General features: G+C 39.1%; 1 protein-coding gene across 1 annotated transcript in view; it reads left to right on the top strand.

Annotated features, from left to right (window-relative positions):
• The window catches only part of LOC121381532 (uncharacterized protein C1235.01-like), a 6,235-nt gene extending 421 nt beyond the window's left edge, over positions 1-5,814 (top strand). Inside the window, exons 2-4 of the mRNA XM_041510859.1 lie at positions 582-1,933; positions 4,523-4,532; positions 5,576-5,814. Of these exons, the coding sequence (XP_041366793.1) occupies positions 582-1,933; positions 4,523-4,532; positions 5,576-5,814 (1,601 nt within the window). The remainder of the gene's footprint in view (positions 1-581; positions 1,934-4,522; positions 4,533-5,575) is intronic.
• The last annotated feature ends 7,621 nt before the right edge of the window (positions 5,815-13,435 follow it).

Raw genomic sequence — 13,435 nt, 5'->3', positions numbered from 1 at the left:
AACCACAACCACTCCAGTCGTTGGAACCACAACCACTCCAGTCATTGGAACCACGACCACTCCAGTCATTGGAACCACGACCACTCCAGTGATTGGAACCACAACAACTACTGTGGTTGGAACCACAACCACACCAGTAGTTGGAACAACAACCACTCCAGTCATTGGAACCACGACCACTCCAGTCATTGGAACCACAACAACACCAGTTTGGAACCACAACAACCCAGTCCAGTTTGGAACCACAACAACACTCCATCATTTGGAACCACGACCACTCCAGTCGTTGGAACCACAACAACTCCTATCTCTTGGAACAACAAGTAGCTAGGAACCACAACCACTCCAGTCGTTGGAACCACAACCACTCCAGTCTTTGGAACCACAACCACTCCAGTCGTTGGAACCACAACCACTCCAGTAGTTGGAACCACAACCACTTGGAACCACAACCACTCCTGTCTTTGGAACCACAACCACTCCAGTCGTTGGAACCACAACCACTCCAGTCGTTGGAACCACAACCACTCCAGTATTTGGAACCACAACCACTCCTATCTTTGGAACCACAACCACTCCAGTCGTTGGAACCACAACAACTCCAGTCACTGGAACCACAACCACTCCAGTAGTTGGAACCACAACCACTCCTGTCTTTGGAACAACAACCACCCCACTCGTCCAGTGTTGGAACCACAACCACTCCATATCGTTGGAACCAACAACAACCATTCCAGTCGTTGGAACCACGACGACTCCAGTCATTGGAACGACAACCACTCCAGTACTTGGAACCACAACGACTCCAGTCCTTGGAACCACGACCACTCCTATCTTTGGAACCACAACCACTCCAGTCGTGGGAACCACAACAACTCCAGTCATTGGAACCACGACCACTCCAGTCATTGGAACCACAACAACTCCTGTGGTTGGAACCACAACCACTCCAGTAGTTGGAACCACAACCACTGCAGTCGTTGGAACCACAGCCACTCCAGTCATTGGAACCACATCCACTCCAGTCGTTGGAACCACAACAATTCCAGCCATTGGAACCACAACCACTCCAGTAGTTGGAACCACAACCACCCCTATCTTTGGAACCACGACCACTCCGGTCGCTGGAACCACGACAACTCTAGTCATTGGAACCACGACTACTCCAGTGATTGGAACCACGACCACTCCAGTCGTTGGAACCACAACCACTCCAGTAGTTGGAACCACAACCGCTCCTGTCTTTGAAACCACAACCACTCCTGTCTTTGGAACCACAACCACTCCAGTCTTTGTAACCACAACCACTCCTATCTCTGCAATAACAACCACCACAGTCGTTGGAACCACAACCACTCCAGTCGTTGGAACCGTAACCACTCCTGTCTTTGGAACCACGACCACTCCAGTCGTCGGAACCACAACAACTCCAATCGCTGGAACCACGACCACTCCAGTAATTGGAACCACAACAACTCATGTGGTTGGAACCACAACAACTCCAGTCATAGGAACCACGACGACTCCAGTCATTGGAACCACGACGATTCCAGTGATTGCAACGACAACCACTCCAGTAGTTGGAACCACAACCACTCCAGTCGTTGGAACCACAACCACTCCTATCTTTGGAACCACGACCACTCCAGTCGGTGGAACCACAACAACTCCAGTCATTGGAACCACGACCACTCCAGTGATTGGAACCACAACCACTCCAGTAGTTGAAACGACAACCACTCCAGTCTTTGGAACCACAACAACTCCTGCAATTGGAACCACGACCACTCCAGTCATTGGAACCACAACAACTCCTGTGGTTGGAACCACAACCACACAAGTAGCTGGAACCACAACCACTCCAGTATTTGGAACAACAACTGCTGTCTTTGGAACCACAACCACTGCAGTCGTTGGAACCACAACCACTCCAGTAGTTGGAACAACAACTGCTGTCTTTGGAACCACAACCACTCCAGTCATTGGAACCACAACCACTCCAGTCGTTGGAACCACAACCACTGCAGTCGTTGGAACCACAGCCACTCCAGTCATTGGAACCACAACAACTCCAGCCATTGGAACCACAACCACTCCAGTAGTTGGAACCACAACCACTCCTATCTTTGGAACCACGACCACTTCAGTCGTTGGAACCACGACAACTGTAGTCATTGGAACCACGACTACTCCAGTGATTGGAACCACGACCACTCCAGTCGTTGGAACCACAACCACTCCTGTAGTTGGAACCACAACCTCTCCTGTCTTTGGAACCACAACAACTCCAGTCTTTGGAACCACAACAACTCCTGTCTTTGGAACCACAACCACTCCAGTATTTGGAACCACAACCATTCCTGTCTTTGGTACCACAACCACTCCAGTCGTTGGAACCACAACCACTGCTGTCTTTGGAACCACGACAACACCAATAGGTATAGTTTGTATTAGTCTAGAGGCAGAATAGAAAAAGGTAGCTTAAAATAGGATTTTGTTCTAATGAAGACAGTCAAAGCAACAACCATGGCTCTTTTAAACGTGGGGTAATCACCTGAGGTTATTAAAGGTCAAAGATGTAAAAATGTGAAGAGAAAAGTATATTTTCATTTTCATGATAAATATTATGATTATAATCAGACCTTTTATGTGGGATTACTTATAAAGACAAACAAAACACTTGATTGGCCAAACCGTAGCTATAAAATGTATTTTGTATTGTATTGAATACAACATCTCAACTTTAACTTCAATTTTTCATTTGGACTGATCTTTTCATCCAAAAAGGTTTATTTTAATATAGGATTCTGTTCTGCCAGAGAGAGAGAGAGAGAGAGAGAGAGAGAGAGAGAGAGAGAGAGAGAGAGAGAGAGAGAGAGAGAGAGAGAGAGAGAGAGAGAGAGAGAGAGAGAGAGCGGGGGGGAGGGAGAGGGGGGCGACCATCATGTTTATTCTATATAGCATGTTGTGCTGTATCATATTCCAGTGGAGGTCAGCTTTGCAAAATGTAGGGGTCATTGAAGATCTAGGGGTACAAATTTGAAACTTTTCATTTTCTTTATAAATATTATATTAGTCGATCTTTTTAAAAGAAATAAGTTTAAACACATGGAACAGACTGAAATGGCTAAACTGTTCCTTTAAAGTTCGATTTTTAACAGTATTCAATACAAAATTCCATGTTTAACTTCACTTTTCTCAGCTTCGCCGATTTTTCGATCGTATGATTAATTGTGGAAATTTGATTAATTTAAGTAAATACAGAAACGTTTACAACATTATGGAGAATCTTACAAGCATTGTTGCTACAAAATGAAAACAGTCTATTTACTTTATTTGCATTTAAACAATATTGAAAATATACTATCTTCTAAAATTAACAAAAGCTGCCATTTTAAATATATTCGCCATATTTTGTATTACTTTGGATATGAAGTTCTTTTCAACTTTCACTCATGTTACTCGTCTGCTGTGATATTAATTAACCTTCCGTTAAGTTTTCCACCAACTCTGGGGTGCATTCCCAAACAATCCGATTCTTAGGATGCTTGGAGCGCCGGCAAAGGCATAACACACACCATGGGAGCGGTTCTTATAAGTTGAATTCACATTGGCGGTTGACATCCCTAACAACACGGGTCCCGGCAGGACAAGCAGTGGCACAGCGTGGGAGTGTGTGTGTGTGTGTGGGGGGGGGGGGGGTTTGAATATGAACCAAGTGGACCTTTTTTCTATTTTGTTTTGCACCACCAGAAACTCCATATGTATAAGCCTATATGTTTTAGTTCTGAAAACGGACCATTTGCTTCGTCCGAACACCCCCTTCCCCCCCCCCCAGCCTACGCCCCTAACAAGCGGCTGAGCTTTTCTGAATTAATTTGCTATTACTGAGCAAATCCTTCCCACATTAGCATTACTACCAAACAGAAATATATAGTTGCAAAGGAATCACTATGCATATTTACATGGATCACAACTACTTTTAAGGGTAGAACGATGAAAATACATGGTATAACGGTCTCAGATTAGCACGTATCTCTATAATTTGTGTCCAATTTGAGGTTTTGCCCCAGAACTAAGGGGGGGGGGGGGGGGGGAGTTTATGTGGGGGAGGTGGGTTGTGCAGTGAACTAATAATGTCCTAATATTTTTGGAAAGAGACATTTAAGCCATTAGTGTAAATAATTGAATTTATTTAACAGATAAAATTGTACATTTGCAAAACTACAACGAGCAATGCCTTTCTGGAGCCATTAATGTTTTAGAAATTATTTCGGTCTATTTTATATTATATCTGACTCTGCATATAACGCGAAGTTTGATTAGCAAGTCAAATTCATCTGCGACAGTAAAACCGGCATAACCTGTCGTATATGTTTGGGATTCCCCCAAAAGTCCCTTTTTAAAATGCATACCCTACTTCTCGCTCTTTAGTTGGATGTACTTATCCTCAGCAAAATGCATGCTCCTCTACATTTTATGATGTAAATGTTGTTTATAAATATCTGTGTGATGCTGACAGGAATGTGGAAGTAAGTGACAGTAACTTTGCCGAATTATGAAACTTCGTTATCAAGCATCAGTTGTGATGAGTATTCCGAATAAGTCAAATCGGTAATAATGACTGTTATTATCGTTAATAAAACAATAAAATATAAAGACGATATTAGGAGCAACGGTTGTATTACATGTACAAACGTATTTTTCACTCGGCTAGCGCTATAATTATTTTATAAGGCGGATGACTTGAATAGTTAGTGACCAGATTTTTGAAAACCCTGCGTTCATTCTGAATTTTTATATTATTTAAACGATTTGTAAAACGAAATGCATTTACTGAATTAGAATGGAGTTAACTATGTTGTATTTGATCATTTGCAGAAGTTAACGCTGGTTTTGCCGTTGCAAATATCCGTTTTGCGACGGTAAAACCAGCATTATGTGGAACTTAATGCTGGTGTTACAGTCGCAAATATCTGTTTTACCGTTGAATATTGGTTAGGATTTTTTTAAATGTATTTAAATGGTATTACTTTATTTGATTTTGAAAAAGAAAGTATACAGTATTTCCAATATATACTCTTCAAAAAAAGTAGGAGAACCTGAAATAGTACTATTAATATCAACTATTAGACCGAACATACGTTTTTTGTTTTTGTTTTTGTTTGATTTGGGGTTTTTGTTGTTGTTGAGGTTTTTTGTTTTTAGGCGGGGGGGGGGGGGGGGGGGGGGTCCAAAAGCCTTTATTTTCGAAAGGCATGCACGTACATATATAGAAACCATGTAAACCACTTTTCGGATTATTGCTATAACTTTGTATTATAATCACGTTCACTGATAATTTAAAAAAAAAAAAAAATCTTTATTCTGATATATATATATATATATATACATATCTATAGGGAATAACTGGTTACTGTCTTAGGATATCGGCGAATGCAGCGAGGCTCTGCCGAGCTGCATTCGCCATTCGTCCTGAGCAGGATAAAGCCCATATCTTAAGACAGTAACCAGTTATTTCTTTTATCCTGCAAATTCCAGTTTTGTGTACGCAAATCGAGTATTGTCAACCTAGCAAGACTTTTGCCGTTGGTCCGCGTTGCAATGGTTTATCTTGACTTCCTCAACCATAACAATGTCCCAGTGCTCGATTGGCCACCCTACACTCCAGATTTGGAACCGATCGAGCATTTGTGGGACGAGCTGGACAGGAGGGCCAGGAAGCGCGTCAGCGTCCTAAACAACATCGCTCAGCTCACGCGGGCGCTTCTTCATGAGTGGAATAACATCCCACAAAGGACCATTAACAACTAGATTGGGTCAATGTTAAGAAGAGTTAGAGCAGCGACTGCAGCCCGGGGTGGGGGCACACGCTATTGATTTGGATCAGGAAATGGCGTAGGGTACCCATATTTCAACGTTATCAATGTAACGTCGTCTGTGATAACACAACTTGTCAAAATTTATATAGTTGTTGAAAGTGATGCAATTGATTGTCAATCGTTTATTTAGTTAACAAATAACTTGTTTTTAAATATGTTTTAGTGACACCATGCACAGATGATATGAGTCCTGTTGCAATGGACGAATTAAAATCAGCACTGCCAAAGAACCCTGATTTTGGAGGAACAAATGAAACAATCATAATCGCAGAGCTAGCTAATGTTGAAGGAATTGTCTTGTTCGAGCTTTCACTATCATTTAACGTAAACGTTACAGTGGAGATATTTGACGGAACCATTTACGTGAGTATAAATACAGATATTATTGTCAAAAGGTATATCATGTGTGAAAATAGTTTTTGCATCACATGATTAAACTTTGTTTTACGTAATATGGTACTGAAATGAGTACGTGTTAGAACTGTTTAAAGGGACATTCCTGAGTTTGCTGCATTGTAAAGATGTTTCTGACTGATAAAATACTTCTACGATTAAATTTACATATTAAATATATTTTCTTGTTTAGAATATCAGTGTCTATACATTTGATGTGTTTCTGGTCGTCTTATTATTTGTAAGAAGACCAAACTGGATTCTGTCTTCAAATAATTTCGTATGTACGAAAAAAATTATATTGTAGGAAATAAAATGAAATTTAACCTAGTAAAAATATTAGAACGATCAGAAACACGTTTAGTATACAGCCAGTAATATTTTATGCAGAAAAATATATTTGATATGCAATTACAATCGTTAAAAAGTCTCTGTTAGTGGACAACATATTAAAAGTTGAAACAAACTTAGGACTGTCTCTTTAACACCATGCAGCAGTTAGTATTTGAGTATCTGGATAAATAAAATAACCTTAACACATGAATTCAACATATTATCATATATTGTTATCATGAACATACGAGTTTAGATCAATAAGTCTTAACTCACGTTAAATAAACTGAATATATTTAGCTCCATACGCTAGCATTAGCTGACGGCAGTGTTTTTCTTTTGAAAAGTGATCACGGAGGTGTAGTAACTGAAATATACCTTTACAACTTTGATGTCAGTTGGTAGCAATACTGTATCAAACAATAAAATGCAACCAGTTTGCCCTTGAAAGTAAACATTATTGGAAGTATTATGACAAATAGTGCGTTTAAGGCTGCTGTCACCAGCATGCGATTTTCTAGTGGCAAATGAGCTAATTCTAATGAACACAAATAATAATAATAATAATAATAATAAAACAACAACAACAACAATAATAATAATAATAATAAATAATAATAATAAGCTGGTGCAATTAATAGCAGATACTCATATACTAAAGCAACGTATATCTGCTGTCATCTAATAAGCACAATGAGCATTTACATCATAAACAAACTTTTAAAAGAAAGAATAAAAAAAAAAAAAAATATATCAAACTCCAGATCTATAGTAAACAATATATTAATACATTTGAGATGTCTTTGCATTATTAATCAGTTCTATTGATTTTCTGATAATTACAAAACAGGAAAATGTAAAAGTGTGAAAAATATTACAAAATAATATGGGGTAAAACAAGTTAGAATTTATATGAATTATTTAGTCATTATTAACAGGCACAATTGATAAACAGCGAATAACGTACATTTATTTTAACACTATTTTAGGTTCCTCTGAATGGAGCAAATACCACGAACGCGGAGTTTTCTGACGCCATGGGCTTGAACGTGGGTACAATACAACTGAAAGTAACCCTTAATGAACCATCACAATTGATCGAGATGACTGTCATTAAAGTATCTGCATGTGCTAAAGGTAAACACACGACGAACGTGTTTCCGTTCATCAACCATATGACAAAAACATATGCAAGCACACAGCACATATTTCAGCTCCAGTCGTTATTAATAAAGAATTACAAATCTGAATGATTCAGATGACCCGAAGACCCTACAAAAACGTTAAAGAGATAAAGTTTGTTTTGTTTAATGACACCACTAGAGCACATTGATGTAGTAATCATGTCAGACATTTGGTATACATGGATCCCACCAAAACGGGAATCGATACTACATTGACTGCATATCAGACGACTGCTTTACCACTGGGCTACGTTCCACCCACCTCCAAAAGATCAGAAAGCATTTGGCCAGTGAAAACGCCACTTTTAGACAAGAGGTCCATGAACCTAAAAGAGTACCTGGGAAGTTTCTTGACAACCCCCTTTCCTCCCCCCCCCCCCCCCCCCCCCCCCCCCCCCCCCATCAGACTGAAGAAATTATAGTTTAAATACATTTCTTTACATAACTATAGTATTCTCCCCGCAGGATTTGACACACTGGGTCATTGCCATTAATGGCATTCACAAATTGGATAAACAATCTATTGATCTTTAAATATAAGAAGACTATTCGGTTATAACCTTTCTGAAAGTAGAGAAGAAGATTTTTGTAAAATTGGCTTACTTTTCGACTTTTAGGCTCCACCTGTCAGGCCCTGGAGGGATCAGAATGTCCATATTCATAAATTTGTTTCTGCACGTGGCAAGAAAACTTGGATAGAATTGGTCAAGTAGTTTGAGAAGAATTTTTAATATATATATATATATATATATATATATATATATATATATATATATAGATTAATTAATTAATTATCGGTATATGAATTGTAAAATAAATAATGTTTCATATTCGAAAATAGATGTATATTTCTATTAATACATAGTAAAAAGCATGTAACAACAGTTGTTTTATAGTAACAAAATCATAATAATTATTTCTATTTTTTTCTTTAGTTTTAGAGGAGGAAGGAACAACTACAGGTAATACATCATGTTCTCCACACACACACACCTCTCTCTCTCTCTCTCTCTCTCTCTCTCTCTCTCTCTCTCTCTCTCTCTCTCTCTCTCTCTCTCTCTCTCTCTCTCTCTCTCTCTCTCTCTCTCTATTTGTGTGCGCGTGTGAGTATATGTGTGACCTTCTTTCTTAATATTGTTCAATATAATAACAGACACCTGGTACATATTACACTAGACATGCTGGCATCAGCTTTCAATGAATGTATTATATAATATTCCTCCTCGAGTAAAGATGTTTTATGTATGAGTTAAAATACTTTTTTGTCTGCAGAAAAAGGTGGAGAAGCTCCCACTGAAGTACAAGAGACAACGATTCCACCAACAAGGGAAACGACAACAGGTAATATATATATATATATATATATATATATATATATATATATATATATATATATATATATATATATATATATATATATATAGACATAGACATTGATATAGATAGATAGACAGACAGACAGACAGACAGACAGATAGATATACCGAGTCAAATTAAAAACCGTTTCATCTTGTCTAATTAGCAAATATGACAGAAGAACGTGTTAAATAAGGGTGGGTTTTTTTTTATTATATGACGTCCAAAGAAAGAATAGGAATAAATTATGAGTTAAAAATCTGTTCGATGCGCGCACAGCATTCGTCAAAACTACAAACAGTCAAAATGGTAATTCACAAGCAGAGTCGTCTGATGAAATCACAGGTTTATACGTATGCGTAGCGCGTATGCCCTCGGTGTGTACCCAACACTGCAAGGCAACGCTTCCCCATTGACTGCCTGATACGTGTAAAGACTGCATTAGGGATACGGCGCCATTGTTCCACTAATGAGGCACCAAATTACTGCAAAGTCTGAGGAGGGTTCTGGAGAGTGCGCAGGCGTCTTCCCAGTATATCCCAGACGTGTTCGATGGGATTCAGATCGGACGACCTTGGAGGCCAATCCATGACATTGATGCCCGCATTCCTCAGGTAATCCATTGTCAAGATGGCCGTGTGGGGTCTGGCGTTGTCATACTGAAAGATCAGGCCTGGACAATGAGCTGACATGAAGGGCACAAGTTCCTGCACCTGCACCTGGTCGCAGTATGCAGCAGCGTTGAGGTTTCCACGGATGACAAGAAGTCGAGAACGTTCATTTCCACAGAAATCACCCCAAACCGTTACGCTTCCGCCTCCGAATCTGTCAGCTTCACTGACACACCACTGAGCATGACGTTCACCACGTCGTCTCCAAATCCTCTGCCAGCCATCGGCAAATCGCAGTGTGAATCTTGATTCATCGCTAAACACGACTCTATTCCATTCCCTCTGAGTCCATTGCAAGTGGCGCTGTGCCCACAGTTGACGTTGACGTCGATGAACTTGGGTCAAAATGGTTGCAACATATGGGCGCCGCGCGGTTTGCGGCCGATTTTGGATCGTTTGTGTGGACACCCGACGTCTGAAAAGTTCATTACTGGTTGCTATAGCTGTCATGAAACCGTTGTGGAGGTGACGTAACACAATATGGCGGTCATCTGCCTGTGACCTCACACGTGGTCTACCCGGTCGGGGGCGATCAGTTGTGGTGCCCATTTGTTGTACTTGTGTCCGCAGATCATAAATTGCCCGTCGACTGAAATGCAACGCCCTTGTAACATCAGCTACTGACGTTCCCGTGTGCAACATGCCGACCGCACGTTCACGCTGCACATTTGTGAGGCGTGGCATCCAAACAGGTAGTAACAAATATCGTTTTAATGTGTTTCGTCGTTGTGTCAGACTACTGTGAGCAAGTAACGATGAAAACGCGTATGCTATTATGGTCAATTAACCTGTGGCACGTGCAAAACCACGTTTGCCTCAAATGAACTGTGCACGTGCTATGGATCGGGTCACAGGGACCGATGGGCTTCAAATGGAGTGTCCACATTGCCATTACAATATTTTTTCCTTCAAAAAAATACCTGCTTTCAACACTCATTGACTTTATTCAAATTTTAGATTGTGAAGTTTTTAATTTGTCTATCAGTATATATATATATATATATATATATATATATATATATATACATACATACATATATATATATATATATATATACATATATATATATATATATATATATATATATATATATATATATATATATATATATATATATATATATATATTCCTAACCCCTTAGTTACATTTTAGCAACATGGGTTGTGTACATTTAGGATAATAAACGAGTTACCAGTTATTATCAAATTATTTTACGAGGGACATACATTTGATAATAACTGGTACCGAGTTTGTTATTTTATTTATTACCCCAGCTATTTGGGGGTTTTAAAAGCCTTTATTTTCGATATAGCCTACATCGGCTACACGTTCGTGTATATAGACACGACGTAAACTACTTTACTATCCTGGGTATTGCTTTAACTTTGTATTTTATTCACTGTTCGCAGATGATTTTCAAAACCCAAAGTTCTATATATTCAGTAAAAAAACAAAATCTGTAATGAATTGCATTAAACTACCATTTTATTGCAAGTTTAACACTGAAAGCAGAAAGACATAAACACAAACGCTTTAAACTACGTGACGTCATTGTGTGTGCTTTGCCAAATTGTGATGACGTCATATTTAGTACCGACAAGGTGATTGGTTTGTTGGCGTCAAACCGTCCAATAGAAGTGTACGTTAAACCAATGCATGATAACTTCTCGGTGAGAAATTATGATTTTTATTTCCCTGTTTTCTGAGTGCCTGCTGGGCTAATAAATAACAATTATAATGCATCCAAATATAATTTAAGGTACTGACATTTGTTTTTCTCTCTCGCTCTCGTTGTATCTCTCTCTCTCTCTCTCTCTCTCTCTCTCTCTCTCTCTCTCTCTCTCTCTCTCTCTCTCTCTCTCTCACACACACACACGCGCGCGCACACACACACACGCGCGCACACACACATACATACATGCACGGACACACACACACACACACACACACACACAATACACATCTTTCATCATGCTGTTCCATTCTAAGTATAACAAATAAATTTACCAAGTTAGGTTTGTTCAAAGAGAGAATGATACAATGACCACTTGGTGAAGAATTTATTAAAATTGTTCTTACTAAACTACTTATATATATACATTTTTCTACTTCATATCATTGTCACTGGACCATTTGCACTTCGCATTTATATAGCTAATATTCAGTATTTAGCTAATAATAATAACAAGTCGCAAATATAATATGCGTTATCTTTACATCCAAATATCACTAGCTCAAGAGAACAATTTTCCATTCCCAGAATAGACCAGCTTGCCTTTCGTACTACTATTATGAAATAAGTGAACAGTTTTGGTATCTGACGATTGAAAACGAGTCGGATACCAACACTGGCAAGCTAGTTTGGTATGACAGGCAAGCTAGTTCAGTATTTTATTTATTACAAACCAACTGCAAACAAGCCGCAACGCAGAAATAAGTAGATGTCGAGACCTACTGCACGTTATTTGTCTGCGGATTGGGTCAGCAAGTGATCTACGTCACGCTAACGTCACGCCAATATTATACTAGTTAGATATTAAATGATTGTTATGACATGAGCAATATCTTACAGAGGTGTGTCATAATATAAATCATTCCCCTTCACTGTCAATTAATTTTAATTTATACGCAACACTATTAGTACATGTAGTTAATAATCAATGATGTATCCCATAATGTAACCATCTAAGTTTTATTTCGAGCGTGGTCACAAAGGTTTTAAATAGTAACACAGAGTAGTTTTCTTCGTTTTGTTTTACCGGAATGTAAAATTGTATTTCAATGTTAAAGTAACAGAAGTAGCATGTTGGTGATGTAGGTTCTTCCATTTTACTGTCCAACATAAAACATGATCAATAAGTTAACAACGTGGTGACACTGCGGCTGAGAACCCCATGGGTCTCCCCCTAGGTCTCACATCCCCGGTCTATCTCTGGTTCTCCATTTGTATAGGATCCGGCTCAAATGATTACGTCTTAATGCTCCTTGGGAATTCATCTCATTGTCACATTGATAAATTGTAATCGCTAACTGCTGACATAATAATTAATAGCTATGTTTGTTGGGAGACCGGGTATCACCTGCGGGCAACAATTAAACATCTGCAGTGTTTTTGGTGCTGTAATTTAGTTTCGCAATAATTGGTCTGATTGCTAGCATACATACATATATATATAGAGAGAATAACTGGTTACTGCCTTAAGATATCGACTTTATCCTGCGAAGGTTAGAATGGTGAATGCAGCGAAGCTCTGTCGAGCTGCATTCGCCAATCATCCTGTGCGGGATAAAACCAATATCTTAAGGTAGTACTAAACCAAATAACTTCCGGCTGGGTCAAAGTTCGAGGTGCACTGAACTTTTGATTGAGAAGTGAACACAAGTCACAAGTCCTGTGATTGGTTATAAATGTGAGTGTGTTGGTTGTAAAAAATAATGGTTTCATCTGGGTAAAAAAAAAATGCAATTTTATTTCATCTAGTACCAATGTGTCAAGTAGCCGTGTGCTTGAAACATGTATGGGGTACCTGTAAAAAAAAAGTACTCGAATTTTGTGCGGAACTAGGGTAGTCATAGACGCTATCCGTTATCTCAGAAACGAGCAGCTTGACCCCC

The sequence above is a fragment of the Gigantopelta aegis genome, chromosome 9, assembly GCF_016097555.1.
Source record: "Gigantopelta aegis isolate Gae_Host chromosome 9, Gae_host_genome, whole genome shotgun sequence".
Taxonomy (NCBI): domain Eukaryota; kingdom Metazoa; phylum Mollusca; class Gastropoda; order Neomphalida; family Peltospiridae; genus Gigantopelta; species Gigantopelta aegis.
Note: the sequence above shows the minus strand (reverse complement) of the source record. Positions and strands in the feature narration are given on the sequence as shown.